At 43.1% G+C, this 25,807-nt stretch overlaps 1 protein-coding gene across 1 annotated transcript; it reads left to right on the forward strand.

The window, feature by feature from the left end:
* The first annotated feature begins 1,138 nt into the window (after positions 1-1,138).
* ACOD1 (aconitate decarboxylase 1) lies at positions 1,139-12,771 on the forward strand. The gene is made up of 5 exons (XM_032149186.2): positions 1,139-1,198; positions 6,611-6,772; positions 7,729-7,818; positions 9,446-9,651; positions 11,143-12,771. Exons 1-5 carry the CDS (start codon positions 1,187-1,189, stop codon positions 12,116-12,118), a joined length of 1,446 nt encoding a protein of 481 aa, XP_032005077.1. The 5' UTR covers positions 1,139-1,186; the 3' UTR covers positions 12,119-12,771.
* Positions 12,772-25,807: the final 13,036 nt, after the last annotated feature.

Genomic DNA, 25,807 nt, shown 5'->3' on the forward strand with positions numbered 1-25,807 from the left:
AGGAGCAGAGTTAATTCCAGGCAAGCCATATCATAGTGATTGATTATAGGCAAAGAGGCCTGGACAAGCTGTGTTGAAGCAGACTCCAGCAATAGCAGGATGGCAGAGAGGAAGGCACTATATTCCAGAAGCCAGGCAAAAGACCAAGAATCAGAGATGTGCAAATATGGAAAGAGCAGTTCAGGAATGAGCAAGGGTACAAGCTGGGGAAAAGTTCATTAACCACCAATGCCCTTCCAGGTTCTTAATCTCAAGTTGCCAGAAACTTCTGGATGGCACATTTGTCCCTAGACAACAGTGATCAACAGGGTGAGGTGGAAGGGGAAAATGGGCACATACATTAAATATTGCACATGCCACATTTTACCTAACCAATTTGAGGGCATTTGATTGTTTTCTTTTTTTTTTTTTTTTTTTTTGAGACAGGGTCATGCTCTGTCACCCGAGCTGGAGTGCAGTCATGTGATCATAGCTCATTGCAGCCTCAATCTCCTGGGCTCAAGTGATCCCCCTGCCTCAGCCTCCCAAGTATTTATGACTGCAGGCACACGCCACCACACCTGGCTATTTTTTTATTTTTTATTTTTTGTAGAGGCACGGTCTTTTTTTGTTGCCCAGGCCGGTCTCAAACTCCTGGCCTCAAGTAATCCTCCCACCTTGGCCTCCCAAAGCGCTAGGATTATAGGTGTGAGCCAATGCACCCAGCCATGTTTCCAATTTTTGATCTTATAAGCAAGGGTATAAATTTTGTTTGTGTGCAGGTGGAGTTTTTTCCCTAACATTTTCCATACATCCATGCTTACTTCCTTAGGATAAATTTTGAGAAGTAGAATACCTAGTTAAAAGAGTGTGAATATTCTTCTGGTATTGACATAATCTATGTAGGCACAAAAGGCACTATAAATTTACTTTTTCTGATGCCTGTGAGGAATCATAAGATCACGCTTACTGTACATCCTAGCCTCATTGAATTCTTCATCCACGGAAGAGTTAAACAATTCCTTAAAGAGGAAGTTAAAGTGAGTCTAGTCAGGAGGTGTTGAAATGACAGAAATTCTAGGGTTAGAACAAAATGAAAGGAAACGGGTTTGAGAGGAGCGAAGGGTATAAAGGCAGTCAGACATCCAGCAAACAAATTACTCCTCTGGTTCACTCCTCCTGAACTGAACCTCCTCTTTACAACAAAATGATGCTCAAGGTATTGTGGCATTTTATGTGACTTACTTAAATTGCTTTTCTAGCGGACTTCTTCCTTCCTCAATTTCTTCAGTTGCCCTCTCCTTTTAAGAACTACCTGCTTCTGCTTTAACTTTTCTTATAACATGTGGGCTACCTAATTAACTGCATAGTGGCTTTCATTACTGTTTTTCAAATGAGATACATGATTCTATTGTACAAAGTTAGGAAGGGGATGAATCATGACAAGTTCATTGAATTTTAACCCCCTAGTTTTATGTGTCCATTATGACACTGCCAGATTGCGTTTCTGTTAATCTATTTACTGTTACCACCTTCTGTAGAAGATAAGCCTTTTGAGGCAGGAACCACCCAGTATTGACTTGGCATTCTTGAGAGCTTAGAACAGTGCTGGACTCATAGAAAGAACTTGTGCGCCGGGCGCGGTGGCTCAGTCCTGTAATCCCAGCACTTTGGGAGGCCGAGGCGGATGGATCACGAGGTCAGGGAATTGAGACCATGCTCACTAACTCGGTAAAACCCGGTCTGTACTAAAAATACAAAAAATTAGCCGGGCGTGGTGGCAGGTGCCTGTAGTCCCAGCTACTCGGGAGGCTGAAGCAGGAGAATGGCGTGAACCCGGGAGGTGGAGCTTGCAGTGAGCCGAGATCGTGTCACTGTACTCCAGCCTGGGTGACAGAGCGAGACTCCCTCTTAAAAAAAAAAAAAAAAAGGACTTGTGAAATTGATTTGTTCAATGGCTTTATGTTATGCCTTAACTTATATATTAATAATCACTGTATTTAACTAAAAAGATGCAAATGCCATGAGAAGGTCAAGCAGATCAGAAAGATATTTTAGAAATAGATGAATGCCAGGCCCACAGACAGCTGAGCAGCTGTGTGTTTATTTCCCTCACGTTTCGTTCCTTCAGGGGCCAGGGACAGCCATGTGTTCTTTGGCACACAGGGTGCTGTTCAGGACTTCCAGGGGATTCCGGGGCTCCACCTTCCTGTATCACCAGCAGCACAGTCTCATATGGATGGATGGTGCAATTACCTCCAGGGCTCCATGTCACCACCCCACCTCCCCCACCTGCTCCCCAGTCTCACATTCCTCCATAAGACACCGCTGGGTCAGATCTAGCCCTGAAGAGATGAATGATCAATCACTACATGCCCCCAACTGTGGGATTCGTGGGAGTGAGAAGAGAGGTTTAAAAGAGGTAGTTGTGCTTTGAGTCAGGGATCCAATCAATATTTGAAACTCTTTATTATTATTCTTCTTCTTTAGGTTTTAGGGTACATGTGCACAATGTGCAGGTTTGTTACATATGTATCCATGTGCCGTGTTGGTTTGCTGCACCCATTAACTCGTCATTTAGCATTAGGTATATCTCCTAATGCTGTCCCTCCCTCCACCCCACAACAGTCCCTGGAGTGTGATGTTCCCCTTCCTGTGTCCATGAGTTCTCATTGTTCAATTCCCACCTATGAGTGAGAACATGCAGTGTTTGGTTTTTTGTCCTTGCGATAGTTTACTGAGAATGATGTTTCCAAGTTTCATCCATGTCCCTACAAAGGACATGAACTCATCATATTTTATGGCTGCATAGTATTCCATGGTGTCTATGTGCCACATTTTCTTAATCCAGTCTATCGTTGTTGGGCATTTGGGTTGGTTCCAAGTCTTTGCTATTGTGAATAGTGCCGCAACAAACATACGTGTGCATGTGTCTTTATAGCAGCATGATTTATAACCCTTTGGGTATATACCCAGTAATGGGATGGCTGGGTCAAATGGTATTTCTAGTTCTAGATCCCTGAGGAATCGCCACACTGACTTCCACAATGGTTGAACTAGTTTACAGTCCCACCAACAGTGTAAAAGTGTTCCTATTTCTCCACATCCTCTCCAGCACCTGTTGTTTCCTGACTTTTTAATGATGGCCATTCTAACTGGTGTGAGATGATATCTCACTGTGGTTTTGATTTGCATTTCTCTGATGGCCAGTGGTGATGAGCATTTTTTCATGTGTTTTTTGGCTGCATAAATGTCTTCTTTTGAGAAGTGTCTGTTCATGTCCTTTGCCCACTTTTTGATGGGGTTGTTTGTTTTTTTCTTGTAAATTTGTTTAAGTTCATTGTAGATTCTGGATATTAGCCCTTTGTCAGATGAGTAGGTTGCAAAAATTTTCTCCCATTCTGTAGGTTGCCTGTTCACTCTGATGGTAGTTTCTTTTGCTGTGCAGAAGCTCTTTAGTTTAATTAGATCCCATTTGTCAATTTTGGCTTTTGTTGCCATTGCTTTTGGTGTTTTAGACATGAAGTCCTTGCCCACGCCTATGTCCTGAATGGTATTGCCTAGGCTTTCTTCTAGGGTTTTTATGGTTTTAGGTCTAACATGTAAGTCTTTAATCCATCTTGAATTAATTTTTGTATAAGGTGTAAGGAAGGGATCCAGTTTCAGCTTTCTACATATGACTAGCCAGTTTTCCCAGCACCATTTATTAAATAGGGAATCCTTTCCCCATTGCTTGTTTTTGTCAGGTTTGTCAAAGATCAGATAGTTGTAGATATGCAGCATTATTTCTGAGGGCTCTGTTCTGTTCCATTGATCTATGTCTCTGTTGTGGTACCAATACCATGCTGTTTTGGTTACTGTAGCCTTGTAGTATAGTTTGAAGTCAGGTAGCGTGATGCCTCCAGCTTTGTTCTTTTGGCTTAGGATTGACTTGTTTAAACTCTTTCTTCCTCTCTCCTTCTGCCCCTAAAAATATTTTAACTCAAATTTCTAGCAGCATGAAAATCAACATTATTATTCTTCCACCCTAATCTGAAACCTTTGTGCCAGCATCATTTCTCTCTCCCAGCCATCTTCTCTCCTGCTTTTTCCCACCCCATACACCCCTCCACCTTTCTATCAAAGCTCTCAGAGAAATAAAAAGTAGCCCATCCTTTTGATAATGGCAAGTGTTCCTTGACTTGATAAATCTGACTTGAGACTCTGTAAATGGGACTAGTCAGTGGCCACGTTGAAGGACGTTCAGCTAGGCATGGGTTCCATCTCTGTAGCTCTGTCCTGGCACCGAGCTCAGTATCAGAGAACCCCAGATACCCCAGATCCCCTAATCCAATAGCCCCTCACCCTACAGCTAAGATTTATAAATGAAGTATCTGATGTTGAGAGAGACAAATTAAGTTGCGCAATGATGTAGCAACCAGAGCAAGAAAGGGAAGCAATCCAACATTCACTAGGTGGTGAGCAGATAGCGAAACCTGACTTAAGAGTAGATGTTTTTAACTCTACATAATAGGTGCTCTCTTGTGAAAATGTGTAGAAAACAAAATAACTGTCTATGTATTGAAGAATTTGAATTTTAAAGGAATTGCAGAGTACTCCACTGCTTATGAAATTCAAGTAATCTTACATGTTTTTCTTATCTAGCTTATGGGTAGAAGCAGAATGAGCTTCTCCAGTGGGATGAACACAGACACTTCATATTCAACAAGTTCACACTGAGCCCATCATCATTGCTTGGAAGGCTGCTCCTCTTCCTGTGTTCTCTCTCTTGGCCAGTGGCACTGCCACTTCCCCATCCAGAACCAGGGCTACTGCAGCAGTCTTTTCACTGCCCCGTCTACCCCTCTCCAATCCATTCTCTACACAATTGCCTACAGGAATCTTTCCAAAACATTAGTTCTGACCATAACTCTACTTTTCTTAAGACAGCACTTTGGCTCCCCATTGACATCACAGTCTTTAGAGTAACATAATGTTCATCATTCAGTCATAAGCTGCAAATCCATTCTCCCTCTCACCTCTGTCTCCTGCATGCAACTCTGCAGCTGAAGGGAGCCAAACTCCCTCCACTCTCTTACACCTCCCAGCCTTGGCCCTTGCTTCCACTTCTACCTTTACTCTCCATTCTCATCACCCTTCACTATTATCTGATGACTACTCTTAAGTTTTCATAACCAGATCAAGTATCAATGTCTCCACCAATAGGGAAGAGCAGGCAGTGGTTCTCAAGTCACATATGTAATTTAAAATTTTCTAGTATTTTAAATTTTAGAAAATGTTTAGAAGAAATTGATCAATTAATAATGTGTTTCATTTACACCATATCCCATATATTATTATGTTGATATCAATATATTGAATATTTTTTTATTAAGATGAGAGGAGTCTCACTCTGTTGCCCAGGCCGGAGTGCAGTGGCATGATCTCAGCTCACCGCAACCTCCGCCTCCCGGGTTCAAGCAATTCTCCCACCTCAGCTTCCTGAGTAGCTGGGATTACAGGTCCCCACCACCACACCCAGCTAATTTTTGTATTTTTAGTAGAGATGGGGTTTTGCCACCTTGGCCAGGCTGTTCTTGAACTGCTGACCTCAAGTGATCCATCCGCCTCGGTCTCCCAAAGTGCTGGGATTACAGGCATGAGCCACCGCGCCTGGTCAATGAATTGAATATTGATTCAGCATGCAATCAATATTTTTAAATTATTGAGATGCTTTATATCCTTTTTTTCCTACTAAGCCTTCAAAATTCAGTCTTAATTTTACTCTTATGACACATCTCAATTTGCTGCATTTCAAGTGCACAGTAGCCACATTGGAGAGTAGCTGCCACATTGGAGAGTAGCTGCCATATTGGACGTAAGAGCACCAGAGCACTTGAGAGCCTCCTAGAGATCCTAATGAAAACAGAATCCTGCGCTCTGCTTCCAGAGGTTCCATTTCTGAGGAGAGTCTAATTTTGGTGGTCTAGAGTGGGGACCAGAAATGTTCCTTTTCAGCAAGAACCCCAGGCGGTTCTGAGGTACATGTTCGTCCAACCATTTGGGACTTGATAGCTAGATGCACTGATCGTGGAGTTACACCTATAGGGGTTTATGTTCAGACTCCACCATTTAAAAGCTGTGAAAATTAGTAACTTCAGTTCTCTAGGTCTCAGTCTCCTCACCTGCAAAAATAACTACCTAGAGACTTGTGGGTATTAAAAGGGTAATATATTTGAGACATTCAGCACAGGGCCTGGCAGGTATCTCGTAATAGCAGCTGTGCACTGCACCCGCAGAAATCTCTATTACACAGACGAGGTGTCCCTTGCGTCCTCCTCCCACAACTCTCTGTGCTTCCCTCCACCACCACCCATCACGCAATGCTGTGTCCTATGCTTGCTATGCTGCCCCTCAACTCGACTGAGGAGATAAACTGGCCGCTGTGTGCTCCCACATTACTCTGCCTCACACATAGTAGGTGCTTAGTACACATCTTTTTTTTTTTTAGAAATTAAACTAAATCTGAGCAACTGGGTTTCTTGTAGTGGAGCAAAACTCTTTACACAAAAGTGCCTCAAGGTGTCTTATAGAACAGAACTGTGTAAGTAAAGTGGGGTGTAGCCCTGTCCTAACACTCTTCCCTTTAAAGTCTATCACAGAAAGCTTTGCCACAACAATCCATGGCTTGAAAGTGGGACACCTGACAGATCGTGTTATTCAGAGGAGCAAGAGGATGATTCTAGACACTCTGGGTGCTGGGTTCCTGGGAACCACTACTGAAGTGTTTCACAAAGCCAGCCAATATAGCGAGGTAAGAAGCTCAAGGTCTACATTAGAGATAAAACCCCGCATACATATGTGTTACATTCACTCTATACTTTGTTTTATAGACAGCACTTGATGTACATAGCACTGTTCTATATCATTTTTATAATTTTCTATGTTCTATTATCTGAGTTTTAATAGTCATCCATATTCTTTACTAAGTCACTGTCTTAAAACCATACACAGTGAGGCACAATGGCTCACATCTGTAATCCCAGCACTACCAGAGGCCAAGGCGGGCAGACGGCTTGAGCCTAGGAATTTGAGACCAGCCTTGGCAACATGGCAAAGCCCCATTTCTACAAAAACAAAAACATAAAACATAAAAATTAGCCAAGTGTGATAGCATATGCCTATAGTCCCAGCTACTCGGGAGGCTGAGAGATGGGAGGATCACTTGAGCCTGAGAGGTTGGGGTTGTAGTAAGTCAAGATCATGCCACTGCACTCCAGCCGAGGCAACAGAGCAAGACCTTGTCTTAAAAACAAACAAACAAACAGAAAAAAAAAACCATACACTAATAATATCTCACAGTTTATTATTATTATTCTCTGGAGAAAAGCCTGGTCAAGTACTCTGAGCAGAGAGTGGGGATGTACGTGAGAGCTCCTGCTCTCCCTAGGGTGTATTTGAGATAGACGGTTAGTCCATCTTCCCTGGTATTTACCCCAAGGAGTAAATAAGAGTAACTTCAGATGTGCTTCCCTGGAGCATTTCCGGATCATGATCTGGGATCAAGCAACGACATCTCCTCCCCTTTTCATAGGGGAGAGTTGTGTATTCTACAAGGATGAGAGGAATTCAGTGACTAGGGCTTCTATCTGTGGCAAAGGTTCAAGTAAGAACTATCAATAACGCCTCCAAAGGTGAAGAATAACTCTTGAAATAGTGACTTGGTATACTGTATTCACACTATCACTGGTTGATTTGCTTTTGTTCCAGATCTACAGTTCCAACATATCCAGCACTGTTTGGGGTCGGCCAGACATCAGGCTCCCACCAACATATGCTGCTTTTGTGAACGGTGTGGCCGTAAGGAGGTTTTCACATCTTTTCAACTATTAGATAATCATAATAATTTTAGAGTCAGGAAATATCTCAGAAATTGCCCAAATTGTATATTTTACAGATGAAAGAACTGAAATTCAGAGAGCTAAAGTGGCTTACCCTCTCTCCTATGTAGTAATTCAGTTTTTATGTTTTTACAGTAAATTGATGCTTTTCAAACAGATTGTGTAGTAGAGGAAAGAAAATGGAAGGATTTAGATAAAAATACCCTAAGGTATCCCAATTCAAAACCTTGAATATAAACAGCAAAAAAATATAAAACCCATATCCAGCCCCAATGTCTTCTGTTTTTCCTGTTGTAGGGCCAGTTTCTCTCCAGTAACGTGCTCTTTATTCATTCACTCATTCATCCATTCAACAGATAGTTATTGAGAAAGGAACAATGGCTATATAGTGTCTGTATTTTCTGAACCAAAAATCTGTACTTCTCATCTGACAGATGATTTTTATGCTTTTTCTGTGTGTCAGGGGAAGTATTCTACAAGATGTAACTTGGAAACAGACATGTTGAGATTTTTGAGATATTTTTATGATTTATGGGGACAATAGCTCAGGAGATTGAAAGTTAAAGCCAATGGTGCATTCCAAAGTAATGTCCTGAAAGCAGTGGGAAATGCACCAGTGACAGCAAATAGATATAAAAATCTATTTTTAAATGAACTTCTGGTTATTACTGTTTTAATATAAAGAAAAAGAAAATGGCTAGGAGAAAGAGGAATAAAATCTTAAAGCAGAAAATAATGATTTTTTAAATATATAGCTGAAAAGTTAATCTGGATTTGAGAGTTCTTGTGCTATTCTTACAACTTCTTTAAAAGTTTGAAATTAGTTCATAATAAAAAGGTACAAAAACATACAGCCTCATATGGAATAAATATTAAACTTGCAGTACAACTTATTTAAAAGGTGGAGGAGGAAGGAATTGCCAGCCACCTGATTCTGCAGCTTTGTTTTTAAAGGGGAATATAGATCTTTCCAGGGGCCATGGCAGAGGGAGCTCAGGCCACCAGGGCAAGACCCAAGCTCCTTGGGGCTCACAAGCTGCTCTCCAAGGTACTCCCTTCCTCTGGCAGAGGAACAGCATTTCCCAATGCCCGGCCATGTGATTAATAATCACAGCCAGGCCGGGTGCGGTGGCTCACGCCTGTAATCCTAGCACTTTGGGAGGCTGAGGCGGGTGGATAATGAGGTCAGGAGTTCCAGACCACCCTGGCCAACATGGTGAAACTCCGTCTCTACTAAAAATACAAAAATTAGCCAGGCGCGGTGGTGGGCACCTGTTATCCCAGCTGCTCCAGAGACTGAGGCAGAAGAATTGCTTGAACCCAGGAGGCGGAGGTTGCAGTGAGCCAAGATCATGCCACTGCACTCTAGCCTAGGTGACAGAGCAAGACTCCGTCTCAAAAAAAAAAAAAAAAAAAAAGAAAGAAAGAAAAAAATCACAGACAGTTCTCAGATTTTCTGAGAATCAGATCAAAAGAATCTCACATAAAACAAGGTTATTACTACACTAAGTCCTTAGTGGTCCAAAAGCCATTGCATTAAGGGAAAATTTAAGGCTCTTTGTTGCTGCTTGTGTCTGCTTATATAGATTCACTCCATGGATTTTGATGACACGTGGCACCCTGCCACCCACCCTTCTGGGGCTGTCCTTCCTGTCCTCACAGCTTTAGCAGAAGCCCTGCCAAGGAGCCCAAAATTTTCTGGCCTTGACCTGCTGCTGGCTTTCAATGTTGGTATTGAAGTGCAAGGCCGACTACTACATTTCGCCAAGGAGGCCAATGACATACCTAAGAGGTATGGAGAGAATTTGCCCCATCAAAAGGTAGTCACATCTCCTTCATCTATCAATCATTATCTCCGTAGAGCTTTCTGACTTAGAGGCCGGCTCAGCAGAAGATGTTAACATTAGTGCAGGCAGATAAGTCAATACAGCAGTCACATACGAAACCCTCTATCCACATTTAAAGAAGTGACTTCGAGAGCGCAACCTGGACCATGAGATAAATTGGGCCTCTCGTCGCAAGGTGATTCATGTCATTCTGGCATTCATGGGTGTACTGAGTATTCCTTATTTCATCCTCAAAGCAGAATCTATTCTGAGACTAGCTAGTGTCCCTCAGACTAATGAGGACACTCAGAATATCCTTACTCTGATTGTTCATCCTGCAGATAAAAAACGGTCAAATGTCAGCCACATCATGTGGCTCAGTCTCAGATTTATGTTGCCACTTGCTCCAGCCTGCCAGGAGAGAAGTAAATTGAAATACTAGGTAGTGAAGTTTCACAGTTTCTTCAAGGCCCACAATTCTCACAGTGACTTAGGTGAGATTTCAGCAATCAATAGCTGTTGCCTTTCTGGCAGTAATTGTAATGGTACCATTTACAAAGAACTCACTATGTGCTACGCACTATTGTAAACATGTTAATTTATTCAAAGCTCCTAAAACTCTAAGAGGTAGACGTTACTATTATCACCATTTTATTTTATTTTATTTTTTGAGATGGAGTCTCACTCTGTTGCCAGGCTGGAGTGCAGCGGTGCAATCTTGGCTTACTGCAACCTCCACCTCCCAGGTTCAAGTGATTCTCCTGCCTCAGCCTCCCAAGTATCTGGGACGACAGGCATGCACCACCACCCCCAGCTAATTTTTGTATTTTTAGTAGAGATGGGGTTTCATCATGTTGGCCAGGATGGTCTCGAGCTCTTGACCTCGTGATCTGCCTGCCTCGGCCTCCCAAAGTGCTGGGATTACAGGCGTGAGCCATCGTGCCCAGCCTTATTTTTTTTTTTTTATTTTTTTATTTTTTGAGACAGTCTCAGTCTGTCACCCAGGCTGGAGTGCAGCAGCATGATCTCAGCTCACTGCAGCCTCTGCCTCCCAGGTTCAAGTGATTCTCCTGCCTCAGTCTCCCAAGTAGCTGGGACTGCAGGCACCCACCACCACGTCCGGCAAATTTTTGTATTTTTAGTAGAGTCAGTGTTTTGCCATGTTGGCCAACCTAGTCTCAAACTCCTGACCTCAGATGAGCCTCCCACCTTGGCCTCCCAAAGTCCTGGGATTACAGGCATGAGCCATCACACCTGGCCTATCACCATTTTGTGTAAGCAAAAATCTACAGAGAAGTTGAATAATTTTCCCCAGATCACATAGCTAATAAAGTAATGGAGCTGAGATCTGAACCCAGACAGTGTGACTCCATTATCAATGTTCTTGATGACTACGCTATCCTGCCTCCTGGTGGTTACAGTTTGTACATCTCCAACTCTGGTTCTTTGCTTTTCAGATTCCATCCCCCTTCCGTGGTAGGAACGTTGGGTAGTGCTGCTGCTGCATCCAAGTTTTTAGGACTTAGCTCAACAAAGTGCCAAGAAGCTCTGGCCATTGCTGTTTCCCATGCTGGGGCACCCATGGCCAATGCTGCCACCCAGACCAAGCCCCTCCACATTGGCAATGCTGCCAAGCATGGGATAGAAGCTGCATTTCTGGCAATGCTGGGTCTCCAAGGAAACAAGCAGGTCTTGGACTTGGAGGCAGGATTTGGGGCCTTTTATGCCAACTATTCCCCAAAAGTCCTTCCAAACCTAGATTCCTACAGTTGGCTGCTGGACCAGCAGGACGTGGCCTTTAAGTGTTTTCCTGCACATTTATCTACCCACTGGGTGGCAGGCGCAGCTGCATCTGTGAGAAAGCACCTTGTAGCAGAGAAAGCCCTGCTTTCAATTGACTACATTAAGAGAATTGTGCTCAGGATACCAAATGTCCAGTATGTAAACAGGCCCTTTCCAGAATCGGAGCATGAAGCCCGTCATTCATTCCAGTACGTGGCCTGTGCAATGCTGCTTGATGGTGGCATCACTGTCCCCTCATTCCATGAATGCCAGATCAACAGGCCACAGGTGAGAGAGCTGCTCAGTAAGGTGGAGCTGGAGTACCCTCCGGACAACTTGCCAAGCTTCAACACACTGTACTGTGAAATAAGTGTCACCCTCAAGGATGGAGCCACCTTCACAGATCGCTCTGATACCTTCTATGGGCACTGGAGAAAACCACTGAGCCAGGAGGACCTAGAGGAAAAGTTTAGAGCCAATGCCTCCAAGATGCTGTCTTGTGACACAGTGGAAAGCCTTATAAAGATAGTCGAAAATCTAGAAGACCTAGAAGACTGTTCTGTGTTAACTACACTTCTCAAAGGACCCTGTCCACCAGAGGTAGCTTCAAACTCTCCAGCATGTAATAATTCTATCACAAATCTCTCCTGAGGCTTACCAACATCTAAATGACTTTGCATTTGGGGAGATTCAATGATTTGGTTTGTAAAGCAAGGGTCTGCTGCTTGGCTTTCCCAGGAAAGATGAACCAAGATGGAGAGAGTCCAGAAACAGAACTACCTATATCTAGAAGGAGCCTTCTCCTGTAAATTTTGCAGGACAGTTCCAATTACCTAAATCAAGATGAAACACACACACAAAAATGAGTTTGTAAGCATTCACAAGGGTGAAATTCAACTCACCTGTGATTTACTTATAAAATTAATCTCTTCATAGGAATTATGTGTGGACTTCATGAGCCCCAAGGTTTTAGAGGGATGTGAACCTGCATGTATATTTTCTGTCAGTGGAGAGGGCTCTGGTGTGTTATGTCACCAACAGATCTCCTAGACCATGGCTTATTACCAAGCCCTCCACAGTGCAAGGGGTGCTACTGGCGAATGGGTGGGTTTAAATCCTGCCTCTGCCATTTACTAGATGTACCCTTGAGCATGTTACCATTAGCCCTCTGCCTCAGTTTCCCTATTTGTCAAGCAGAAGTAAAAAGCAGTCTGGAAAAATCACATTTTGGCTCTAGAACCCATGGTCTTAAGCACTACAATATATCACCTTTCAGTATAAAAATATTTGAATCAGAGTTGCAATAAAGAATGAAAAGGAAAAAAGAGAAGTAAATACCTGAGTAATTATATAAATACTAAACTGTATTAAAATAATAGAAGTGTCATGGGGGGGTTAAAAATGCAACACTAACAATCATAGTTAATGTGTTACAAATCCCTGGTATTGTTCAATAAAAGGGCAACCTATTAACTCTAGATGTTGATTAATAAGTATGCTGTATTAGTCCATTCTCATGCTGCTATAATGAACTGCCCAAGACTGGGTAATTTATAAAGGAAAGAGGTTTAATTGACTCACAGTTCCACATGACAGAGGAGGCCTCAAGAAACTTAGAATCATGCCAGAAGGAGAAGCAAACTCGTCCTTCTTCACATGATGGCAGGAAGGAGAAGTGCTGAGCAGAAGGCGGGAAAGCTCCTTAGAAACCATCAGATTTCAGGAGAACTTACTATCATAAGAATAGCAGCATGAATGTAACTGGCACCATGGTTCAATTACCTCCCACCAGGTCCCTCCCACAACACATGGGGATTATGAAAACTATAATTCAAGATGACATTTGGGTGGGGACACAGTCAAACCATATCATTCTGCCTCTGGCCCCCAAAATATCATGTCCTCACATTTCAAAGCACAATCATGCCTTCCCTACAGTCCCTGAAAGTCTTAACTCATTCCAGCATCAAGGCAAAAGTCCAACTCCAAAGTCTCATCTGAGACAAGGCAAGTCCCTTCTGCCTATGGACCTGTAAAATCAAAAGCAAGTTAGTTACTTCCTAGATACAATGGGGGTAAAAGCATTGGGTAAATACATCCATTCCAAATGGGAGAAATTGGCCAAAACAAAGGGGCTACAGCTCCCATGCAAATCCAAAACCCAGTGGGGCAGTCAAATCTTAATGCTCCAAAATGATATCCTTTGACTCCATGTCTCACATCCAGGTCATTCTGATACAAGAGGTGGGACTCCCACAGCCTTGGGAAGCTCTGTCCCTGTGGTTTTTCAGGGTACAGCCCCCTCCTCCCAGCTTCCTTCACAGGCTGGCATTGAGTGTCCACAGCTTTTCCAGGCACACATTGCAAGCCATCGGTGGATCTACCATTCTGGGGTCTGGAGGACGGTGGCCCTCTTCTCACAGCTCCACTAGGCAGTGCCCCAGTGGGGACTTTCTGTGGGGGCTGCAATCCCACATTTCCCTTCTGCACTGCCCAAGCAGAGGTTCTACATGAGGGCTCCACCCCTGCAGCAAACTTCTGCCTGGACATCCAGGCATTTCCATACATCCTCTGAAATCTAGAAGGAGGTTCTCAAACCTCAATTCTTGACTTCTGTGCACCCACAGGCTCAAAACCACATGGAAGCTGCCAAGACTTGGGGCTTACACCCCTTGAAGCCATGGCGTGAGCTGTACCTTGGCCCATTTTAGCCTCATCTGGGATGCAGGGAACCAAGTAAGTCCTGACACTGCAGAAAGCAGCAAGACCCTGGGCCCAGCCCATGAAACTATTTTTCTCTCCTAGGCCTCTGGGCCTGTGTTGGGAGGGGCTGCTGTGAAGAGTTCTCACATGTCCTGCAGACATTTTCCCCATTGTCTTGGTGATCAACCTTTGGCTCCTTGTTACTTATGTGAATTTCTACTGCTGGCTTGAATTTCTCCTCAGAAAATGGGTTTTTCCTCTCCCATCACATCATCAAGATGCAAATTTTCTGAACTTTTATGCTCTGCTTCTCTTTTAAACATAAGTTTCAATTCCAAACCATATCTTTGTGAATATACAAAATAGGATGCTTTTAACAGCACCTAAGTCACCACTTGAAGCTTTGCTGCTTAGAAATTTCTTCCACCAGATACCCTAAATCTTATCTCAAGTTCAAAGTTCCACAGATCTCTATGGCAGGGGCAAAATGCCACCAGTCCCTTTGCTAAAACGTAGCAAGAGTCACCTTTATCACCTTTATTCTAGTTCCCAACAAGTTCCTCATCTCCATCTGAGACCTGGATTCCATTGTCCATATCACTATCAGCATTTTGGTCAAAGCCATTCAACATGTCTCTGGGAAGTTCCAAGCTTTCCCATATCTTTCTGTCTTCTGAGCCCTTCAGACTTTTCCAACCTCTGCCTGTTACCCAGTTCCAAAGTCGCTTCCACATGTTGGGGTATCTTTATAGCAGTACCCCACTCCTAGTACCAATTTACTGTATTAGTCCATTCTCACACTGCTATAAAGAACTGCCCGAGACTGGGTAATTTATAAAGGAAAGGGGTTTAACTGACTCACAGTTCTGCTTGACTGGGGAGGTCTCAAGAAACTTACAATCATGGCGGAAGGGGAAGCAAACATGTCCTTCTTCACATGATAGCAGGAAGGAGAAAAACCAAGCAGAAGGGAGAAAAGCCCCTTATAAAATCAGCAGATCTCAGGAGAACACACTCACTATCATAAGAACAGCAGCATGAAAGTAAATTGCATCATAATTCAATTATTTCCCACAAGGTCCCTCCCACAACACATAGAGATTATGGGAACTACAGTTCAAGATGAGATGTGGGTGGGGAACACAGCCAAACCATATTATATGCCCACTGAAATTTCTAGGATAACCATTCGAGAACAGCAGTAGAATGTACCACTTCCAGGTTAATAGAAGGAGAAACATTGAATTAGAAAAATATAATCTGGCCAGGCATGGTGGTTCATGCCTGTAATCTCAACACTCTGGGAGGCCAAGGCAGGAGTACTGCTTGAGCCCAGGAGTTTGATGAGAAAGCCTGGACAACATAGTGATACTTCATCTCTACAAAAAAATCAAAAAATTAGCCGAACATGGTGACACACACTTGTAGTCTCTGCTACTCAGGAGGTTGAAGTTGGAGGATTGCTTGAGCCCCAGAGGCATAGGCTACAGTGAGCCATGGTCATGCTACTGTACTCCAGCGTGGGCAACAGAGCAAGACCCTCAAAAAAAAAATCCAAAGGAAGGCAAAAAATGAGGGGGAAAGAAATATAAAAAAGGACATATAAAAAGCACAATATAAAATGGTAGGAAAAATTCAAATATATCTATAATTACAAAAAGAGTAAATGGACTAAATGTTCCAGTTTAAAAAGACCAAGATTTCCTGAACATATTTTTTAAATGTTTAACAACGTTATTGATGTTTAATTTACATATTAATTCATCCATTTTAAGCGTACAGTTCAGTAAGTTTTAGTAAATTTATAGAGTTGTGCATGCATCACCACAATTCAGTTTTGGAATACTTCCATTACTCCAAGAAATGTTCTCATATTATCTGGGATCAATCCCCATTCCCACCTCCAGCCCATAGTAACCAGTGATGTATCTCTATTATTCTGTTGTTTCTAGACATTTCATACAAATCAAATAATATAATAAGCAGTCATATGTGTTTGCCTTCTTTCACTGGCATAATGGTTTTGAGATTCTTCCACATATGTGTCAGCACTTTTGTTGCTTTTCATTGCTAGACAGCATTCCATTGTAGGGATATGCCAGTGTTTGTTTACCCATTCACTAATTAATAGACAGTTGGGTTGCCTCCAGTTTGGGCTATTACGAATAGTGTTTCTATGAGCATTTACATACAGGTCTTTGTGTGAACATATGTTTCTAGGAGTGATTCTGGGTCACTGGGTAAATATATTTTTAACTTTACAAAAAACGATTTTCCAAAGTAGCTTTATCATGTTACATTTTCTCCAGCAATATATGAGGGTTCCGGTTTCTCCTCATACTTACCAAACCTTAGAATTGTCAGTCATTTTTATTTCAGCCATTCTAGTGAGTGTGTAATGTTATTTCATTGTGGTTTTAATTTGCATTTCCCTAATGACTCATTCTCCTCCATTTTTTCAGTTCTTTTTATTGTGTTGTCTTCTTATGGTATGGACGTATACCTGGAATATATAAGAGCTCTTTATATATTCTGGGTATAAATCCTTTATCAGATACATGTTTTGTAAAAATTTTCTCCCACTCTGGCTTGTCTTTTCATTATTTTTAAAAAATTTATCACTCTGGCTTTGGATGTCATCAGAAGACTTTCTAAAATGCAATTATATACTTTATACAAGACAAATAAAAAACACAGAAAGGTTGATGGTAAAAAGATGGGGGAAATATGGATGGAATATTAACAAAAGACAACTGGACAAATAAACGTTAGTATTGGACCAAGCATTACTATAAATAGTGTCATTATGTAACGATAAAAAATTCAAATCACCAGCTAACTGAAATAATCCTAACCCTACATGCACCTAAATCATATTGAACTGCAAGAAGAAATAAATCCATCTACCACCATACTGAGAGATTTTTAACATTTCTCTATTAACTGATATTCAAGGAAACCAAAAATAAATGGACTACATAATATTTAAATAAAATCAACGTATTTATACAATAGGAATTCTGTACCCAATAACTAGAGATTTCACAATCTTTTAGAAATCTCATAGAACATTTACAAAAGTGGACTAATACTGAGCCATAATGCAAGTCTCAACAACTTTTCAAAGTACTAGATCATACAGTTATTTTCTCTAATCACAATGCAATTAAGTTGAAGATCAATATTTTAAACAAGGTAATTAGAAAAGCTGCCAGCCACAGTGGCACGCATGTTCGTGCAGTCCTGGCTACTCAGGAGGCTGAGGCAGGAGGAACACTTGAGCCCAGGAGACTGCAGCTACAATGAGATACGATGGCACCATTGCACTCCATCCTGGGCAACAAAGTAAGACCCTGTCTTTAAAAAAATAAAATAAAATGTAATCTAAAAAATAAAAAAGAAAAGCTGGAAGTATTTGTAAATGAAGACACACAAATTTTTTTTATTTTATATTTTGCATCACAAAATAAATAATGAAAATTATAAAATATTTAGGACTAACCAACGATAAAAATACTACAAATCAGAATTGGTAAGATGTAACTGAAGCAGTACTTTGAACGTACATGTAGAATCGCTGGCTCTCTATTATTACTTGGATTATGCTGTTCCACAGGACACGTCACAAATCCCTGATGAATTCGTCTGAACACAGCTGATCAAAGAAAAGGTAAAAGGGATGTCTTTTATTGTAGCCCGGAGGTAAATTTAATTGTTGTACTTTCTTGATGCATTGCAGACGTTTCTAGGGGCAACATCTAAGGACTATTAATAATATCCTCAGATAAGCCCTGACAGATGCCTCAGACCACCAGCAGGGGTTGGGGAAGCCACTCTCTCCTGAGGGGGACAAGAGTACTCAGGGTGACCTTGATGTTGGTCATATGCCCACTGAGTAAACTGAAGGCAGGAGAATATATCGGGGAAATGTTGGCGTATAGAGAGAGCTGAAGGCTCCTCTTCACTGGCAGGCCACACATACGAATGGGAGAGACAGAGCGAGGAAGAGAGGGGAGAGAGATCCACTCTCCACATTCCTTTCTGGGTGATGATTTCTTTCTTTTTTTCTTTTCTTTTCTTTTCTTTTTTTTGAGCTGGAGTCTCGCTCTGTCACCCAGGCTGGAGTGCAAAGGCACAATCTCATCTCACTGCAACGTCCGCCTCCTGGGTTCAAGTGATTCTCCTGCCTCAGCCTCCCGAGTAGCTGTGATTACAGGCATGCGCCACCATGCCTGGCTAATTTTTTGTATTTTTTTAGTAGAGACGATAGCAAGGAGTTGGAACCAACCCAAATGTCCATGTTGGCCAGGCTGGTCTCGAACTCCTGACCTCAGGTAATCCACCCACCTTGGCCTCCCAAAGTGCTGGGATTACAAGCGTGAGCCACCGTGCCCGGCTTCTTTTTTTTTTTTTTTTTTTTTTCCAGACAGGGTTTTGCCCTGTTGCCCAGGCTAGAGTGCAGTGGCACGATCATGGCTCACTACAGCCTCAGCTTCCTAGGCTCAAACAATCCTCCCACCTCAGCCTCCTGAGTAACTGGGACTACAGGTATGCACCATCATGCCCAGCCAATTTTTTAAATTTATTTTTTGCAGAAACAGGGCCTCACTGTATTTCCCGGGCTGGTCTTCAACTTACAAAGGGCGAGTGTAGACCTTGCATTGGAATGCTGGAGTTAGATCTGAGCCCTCTTGTCTCTTCCTTCCACGAGGCTGGAGAACAAGTACTGTTTCTGAGCTGCCCTGCCCTGAGAAAGCCTGAGATGGGGCTAGAATTTTGATTTAAAGTCTAGGAATTGATCTGAAGTCTAGGAATTGTGGCAAATGCTTGCATTTTCCCTCTCATTCCCTTAGGGAGAACAACCAAAGATGCTGCTCAGTCCATTTTTATCGTTATAGGCCTTAGGTACGAGCAAATTAGCCCTCCACATGGATCAGGCCAGACCACCAGGGAGAAACCCACCCTGAGCCTGGGACAAAGGCTTCAGGCTCACAGAGAAAGTTTCCATTTCAGCTCCCTCCCTGCACTTCTGCATCCTTAGCGCACATCCATGGCCCCAAGTCAAACTGCCTCAGTCACCAGAAACATTTTTGCCATCTTTAAAGAGCCCTAGTGCTGGCTATTGCATATGTTTCAGGGATGCCTGAGGCCATGCACACATTTGGTGATTCATGGGAAGGACCCAGCATTTAGTAGCCCCATGGCTACGGTCTACTACAGTGCAAGGATACATGACAAGATGAGCAACAGAAAAAGACACAGGCAGAGTCTGGAAAAATCCAAGCACAGGCTTTTAATGCTCTCTCCCTCCCCTGAGGAGACTCATGAAGCAGGCTCCTTTTGTCAGCAGTGAAAAATTCAGTAATGTGTGTGCAATGTTTCTGCCCTAGAAAGAGACTCAGCATTCAAAGATTTTATGTGGTTGGTTATGTAGGCACCCTCTGCCTAGAAATAATCAGAATTCCAAAGAAGAAAAGCAGGTATTCAGCATAAACCAAGTTGCTTGCACAGTCTAGATACAATGAATCATTCTTATCATCTAGAGAGTGGGTTAAAGTGCTATGTTCCTAGACACCAGCCAAGGGCCAGCCTGGTAAGCAAGTGTTTCCTAAAGCAGCAGCCTCAGGTCTGCTATGTTATTTCTTTTCTGCGTGGCTTTTAAACCTGAAACCCCTTCCTTTCCTGTTTGTGCAGCTTTGTAGGGTAGGAAAATGTTATATAAAAGTTGGACTTCACCTCCACATTAGGCATTGCCACTGCTCTGTTGCACTTGAGCCCTGTAAGCTGTGTGTTTTATCACAGTATTAACTAAAGCTGATATCCCCAGTAGGCTTAAAACTGTGGGATTTCTGCACAGAGATCCGCTGTTGGTCTGATGGGCTTCCCTTGGTAGGTGACCTGTCCTTTCTCTCTGGCTGCCCTTAACATTTTTTCCTTCATTTTGACCTTGGAGAATCTGATGATTATACGTCTTCGGGTTGATCCACTCGTGGAGTATCTTAGTGGTGTTTTCTGTATTTCCTGAATTTGCATGTTGGCCTGTCTTGCTAGGTTGGGGAAGTTCTGCTGGTTAATATCCTGAAGTGTGTTTTCCAAGTTGGTTCCATTCTCCCCATCTCCTTCGGGTACTCCAATCAATCATAGGTTCAGTCTTTTTACATAGTCCCATAGTTCTCGGAGGTTTTGTTTGTTCCTTTTCATTCTTTTTTCTCTAATCTTGTCTGTGTGCCTTATTTCAGCAAGATGGTCTTCCAACTCTGATATCCTTTCTTCTGCTTGGTCAATTCAGCTATTGATACCTGTGTATGTGTTACAAAGTTCTCATGCTGTGTTTTTCAGCTCCATCAGGTCATTTATGTTCCTCTCTAAACTGATTATTCTAGTTAACAGCTCCTGTAACCTTTTATCAAGGTTCTCAGCTTCTTTGCGTTGGGTTAGAACGTGCCCCTTTAGCTCAGCAGAATTTATTACCCATCTTCTGAAGCCTACTTCTGTCACTTCATCCATCTCATCCTCTGTTCAGTTCTGTGCCCCTGCTGGAGAGGTGTTGCGATCATTTGGAGGAGAAGAGGCATTCTGACCTTTCAGGTTTTCAGTGTTTTTTTGTTGATTCTTTCTCATCTTCATGAGTTTCAATCTTTGCGGCTGCTGACCCTTGAATGAGGTTCTTGTGGAGACTTTTTTGTTCATGCTGTTGTTATTGCTTTCTGTTTGTTTTTCTTTCAATGGTCAGGTCCCTCTTCTGTAGGGCTGCTGCAGTTTGCTGGGGGTTCACTTCAGGCCCTATTCATCTAGTTCACTCCCACTCCTGAAGATGTCACTCGAGGAGGCTGGAGAACAGCAAACATGGGTGCCTGCTCCTTCCTCTGGGATCTCTAACCTCAAAGAGCACTGACCTGATGCCAGTAGGAATGCTCTTGTATAGGGTATCTGGCAACCTCTGTTGGAGGGTCTCAGGTCTCACCCAGTTGGGTGGCACAGAGAGCAGGACCCGTTTAATATAGCACTTTGACTGTCCCTTGGTGGAGGGGGTGGGCTTCGCTGGGGGGAAATGCACTCGTCTGGGCTGTCTGGATTCCTCAGAACTAGCAGGAGGAAAGACTAAGTCAGCTAGTCCGTGTAGACTATGGCCACCCCTTCCCCTAGGGGCTCAGACCCAGGGAGATCAGGGTTCAGTCCCTGAGCCCCTGGCTGGAGTTGTTGGAGTTCCTGCAGGGAGGCCCCACCCAGTGAGGAGGGATGGGTCAGGGTCAGGCCTGAAGAGGCACTATGGCTGCAATCTGCCACAGCCAGTATATTGGGCTGTGGGGAATACCTCTTGGGACCAACCCGTCCAGCCTCCCTGGCTTCAGCCAGGAGAAAAGCGTGGCCTGGAGCTATAGTGATGGCTGCCACCCTTCCCCCACCCTGGGAGCTTAGTGTGTTAGGCAGCTAGCAGTCCCAGTGTTGGCTGCTGCCCCTCTCCCAAGGAGCTCAAATGGCTTAGACAGCAGGCAGCCACAGCTGTGGTGCTTGCCACTCCTCAGCTGGGAACTTGGCAGGCTCAAGCAGATTCTAGCCGAGTGGCTGTTGAGAATCTCCATGGCTCCGTGGCTGAGACCCTAGGTCCCAGTGGAGTGGGCTCACGAGTGGGATCTTCCGATCCGTGGGTTGCACAGTTCCATGGAAAAAGCACGATTTCCCAGGCTAGGTAGCACGCTCACTCATCACCTCCCTTGGCTGGGGTGTAGGGGCTCCCCTGACCCATGTGGCTCTCAGGTGGGCCACCGCACCACACTACTCTTCCTTGCTCTCCATGGGTCATGCCAGCCTCCTAGTCAGTTCTGATAACAGAACCTGGACACCTCAGCTGGTGGCGCAGGATTCACACACTGTTATGGTTTTCGTTAGGAGCCTGCGATCTCTGTTGCATGGTTTCACATGGCTGGGGAGGCCTCACAATCATGGCAGAAGATGAAGACCAAAGGGATGTTTTACATGGCAGCAGGCGAAAGAGCTCTCATTCTTTTTATGGCTGCACAGTATTCCATACTGTATATGTACCACATTTTCTTTATCTAGTCTATCATTGATGGGTATTTAGGTTGATTCCATGTCTTTGCACTGTGAGTAGTATTGCAATGAACATATATGTGCATATGTCTTTATAATAGAATGATTTATATTCCTTTGGGTATATACCCAGTAATGAGATTGCTGAGTCAAATGGTATTTCTGTCTTTAGGTCTTTCAGGAATCGCCACACTGTCTTCCACAATGCTTGAACTAATTCACAGCAACAGTGTATAAGCGTTCCTTTTTCTCCACAACCTCGCTGGCATCTGTTATTTATTGACTTTTTAGTAACAGCCATTCTGACTGGTGTGAGATGGTATCTCATTGTGGTTTTGATTTGCATTTCTCTAATGAAGATCTGTGATTATTTTAAGCCAGCTGCTTATAATGAGAACATGTGAGTTTTAAAGGAATGTTTATAAATTATATTTTATAACAACTTCACTTGGAAGGTTTTATCTAAAAAACATCACAGTCACATAACTCCCGTGTGACAGGCCCCAGGGACCACCGTAAGTACTGTGATAGCTTGTGTAAAGGAAACTCTTTGGGGGATACTGGGTAAATAGTGAGCTTTCATTCAATTTAACGCATGTGTATTGAGGGCTTACTATCTGCCAGGGGATATTCTTAGTGCAGGTAATAGAGCAATGAAGAAAATAGGCAAAACCTCCTGTTCTCATGAGCTTACGATCTATTATGGGTAGAGAGACAATAAGCAAGATAATTAAATAAGATGAGGAAAGTGCTCTGTGCCTGTTCTGGGCAGCCTCTGCTTGCTTTGTTCCTCCCCTGGTAGGAATGTAAGCTTCTAATGCTGAATTAGGTTCAGGGGCCAGAAGAGTCCAAAGAATGTGAGCCTTCCTTTAATGGAATTAAAAGCTTCCAGTTCTTTCTGGGCCATGATATAACCTATGACTGCAAAAGACCAGTGGTACCGTACAAAGGTAGCTTCCTTGTTGATTCTAGCAAGACTTCCCTGCACAGAGCAAAGCTATAGGGAATCAAGGTAGGGGGCAAAGGGGCAAAGTCATGACAAAATGTGCTGCTTTTCATTCCAGCAGAGTTGTGCAAGTATGTACATGTGTGTGCAATCTCTTCTTCCAACACAAGAGCTACCTGCAATACTTCGCTTATTTAAAAAAATTATTCATTAGTAAAATTACTCATCCTCTGTTCTCTGGCCATAAAAAAAAAATAGCACCGTAATAGTTCACAGAAAGTAATAATTCAAGACATTCAAAGCAGGTGAGTATGTCATAGGCAACTACTCAGGCTCTTGCTTAAACCCTGAGTGCCCAGTAGTTTGCAGCTGTATGGCACATCAAAAGAATTTATGATACATGGTAGCTTTTTTAAAGTTTCATGGCTCAGCTGGGAATGATGGCTCATGCCTGTAATCCCAGCATTTTGGAAGGCCGTGGCAGGAGGACTGCTTGAGCCCAGGTGTTCAAAAACAGCTTAGGCAATATAGGGAGAAGCTGTTTCTACACGAAAGTAAAAAATTAGCCAAGCATGGTGGTGTGCACCTGTAACCCCAGCTTACTTGGGAGGCTGAGGTGGGAGGATCATTAGAGACTGGGAGGCAGAGGTTGCAGTGAGCTGAGATCTCACCACTGCACTCCAGCCTGGGCAACACAGCAAGACCCTGTCTCAAAAAAAGGAGGTGGGGGGGGGTCATAGTTTTATTGGAATCATAAAGAACAGAATAGGCCAGGCACGGTGGCTCACACCTGTAATCCCAGCACTTTGGGAGGCAGAGGCGGGTGGCTCACCTGAGGTCGGGAGTTTGAGACCAGCCTGACCAACATGGAGAAACCCTGCCTCTACTAAAAATACAAAATTAGCTGGGCTTGGTGGTGCATGCCCATAATCCCAGCTACTCGGGAGACTGAGGCAGGAGAATCACTTGAAACCGGGAGGTGGAGGTTGTGGTGAGCTGAGATCACACCATTGCACTCCAGCCTGGGCAACAAGAGTGAAACTCCATCTCAAAAAAATAAAAAATAAAAAGAACAAAATAAACACCTTCCAAGAAATAACTAAAATTAGTTTAGTCTTCCAGCACAGTTGTAAATGCAGAATTTAACATTCAGATATTACCATCTCACTTAAAAAGTTATCCTTTTTGTGTGGTTATTACAAACAAGCCAACCAACCCCAGTTACAGCTAGCACCTATGAAGGAGCCAACCTGGAGGTTCAATAAAAACTTTCAAACAGCCCAATGCCCATCTTTCAGAAGCATGGCATGATAGTGTTGCTTCTGACTCTAAAAAATAAAAAAAGGACTTTTTAAGAAACCATGTATGTCGGTATAATTGTTACTTAGCTGTGAGTCAAGATCACAATTAAAGTACCTACCATCAAGTGAAAGAGTATGTAATTCATCTGGTAGGAGCTAAACTATTTTTTCCTGAACAATTTCTTCTAAAGATTATAGGTCAAGCACTATATCTCAAGCCTGCTGTAAAACATGTCCTACCATTTTTACTATTTCATCAGAAATATCATGCAAAGAGCCAGGTGCAGTGGTGTGTGGCTATAGTCCCAGCTATTCGTGAGGCTGAGGCAGGAGGCTGGCTTAAGCCCAAAAGTTCAAGACTGTAGTGCACAATGATCACATGAGTGAATAGCCACTGTACTCCAGCCTGGGCAACATAGTGAAACTCTATGCCTAACAAAAAACCATGCAGAAGGGCCATGCCATGAATGCACACGTCAGTGCCATTTTGTCGGTAACATCCCCATAGGATTTACTCACATCCATGTTTACAGCTAGGGCCCTGTACAGCAGTGGCTCTGTCATCACCAGAAAACATATCGTGAAGAGAAGTTATAACTGAGTGGGGAAAAAAATGTTCCTTAGGCACCTGGCGGAATGACTGTGAAAAAGGTTAAAATTACTGGCTCACACTGGCCTCTCAAACACTGCAAAGTTCAGAAAAAAAGTTCACAGATATTATGCACATAAGAAATCTGTCCCAACATGAGGCTTCACTTAAATACCCAGTTAGTAAGATAAATGAAGGGTCAAATGTACTAGGATCAATAGGAAATAATTAAAGCAAGTGCCACTTGATTCTTAAGCTGAATGATATGATAACAGAATTGCTACATTGAATTTTTTTTCTTTCAGAGTAAGCCAATGTATTAATAGTTTGAAAGAATATATCTTCCATATGATTCAAGCCATCTAGTCTTATCACCTTAAACCACAACCCCTTATCACCTCCACCTCCACTCGAATGCCAATCACCAAATGCCGCAGCCCCATAATGAATGATAATTTGTCTAGCACCCTGGGAGGCCGAGGCTGGGGGATCACTTGAGCCCAGGAGTTCAAGACCAGCCTGGGCAACATGGCAAAACCCCATTTCTACAAAAAATACAAAATTAGCCAGGTGTGGTGGTGCACACCTGTGGTCCTAGCTACTCGAGAGGCCAAGGTGGGGGAGTTGCTTGATCCCAGGAGGTCGAGGTTGCAGTGAGTCACGATCACGCCACTGCAGTGCACTGCACTGCCAGCCTAGGTGACAGAGCAAGACTCTGTTTCAAAAAAAAAAGATAATTTGTCAAGCTA

The sequence above is a fragment of the Hylobates moloch genome, unplaced genomic scaffold, assembly GCF_009828535.3.
Source record: "Hylobates moloch isolate HMO894 unplaced genomic scaffold, HMol_V3 SCAFFOLD_4, whole genome shotgun sequence".
Taxonomy (NCBI): domain Eukaryota; kingdom Metazoa; phylum Chordata; class Mammalia; order Primates; family Hylobatidae; genus Hylobates; species Hylobates moloch.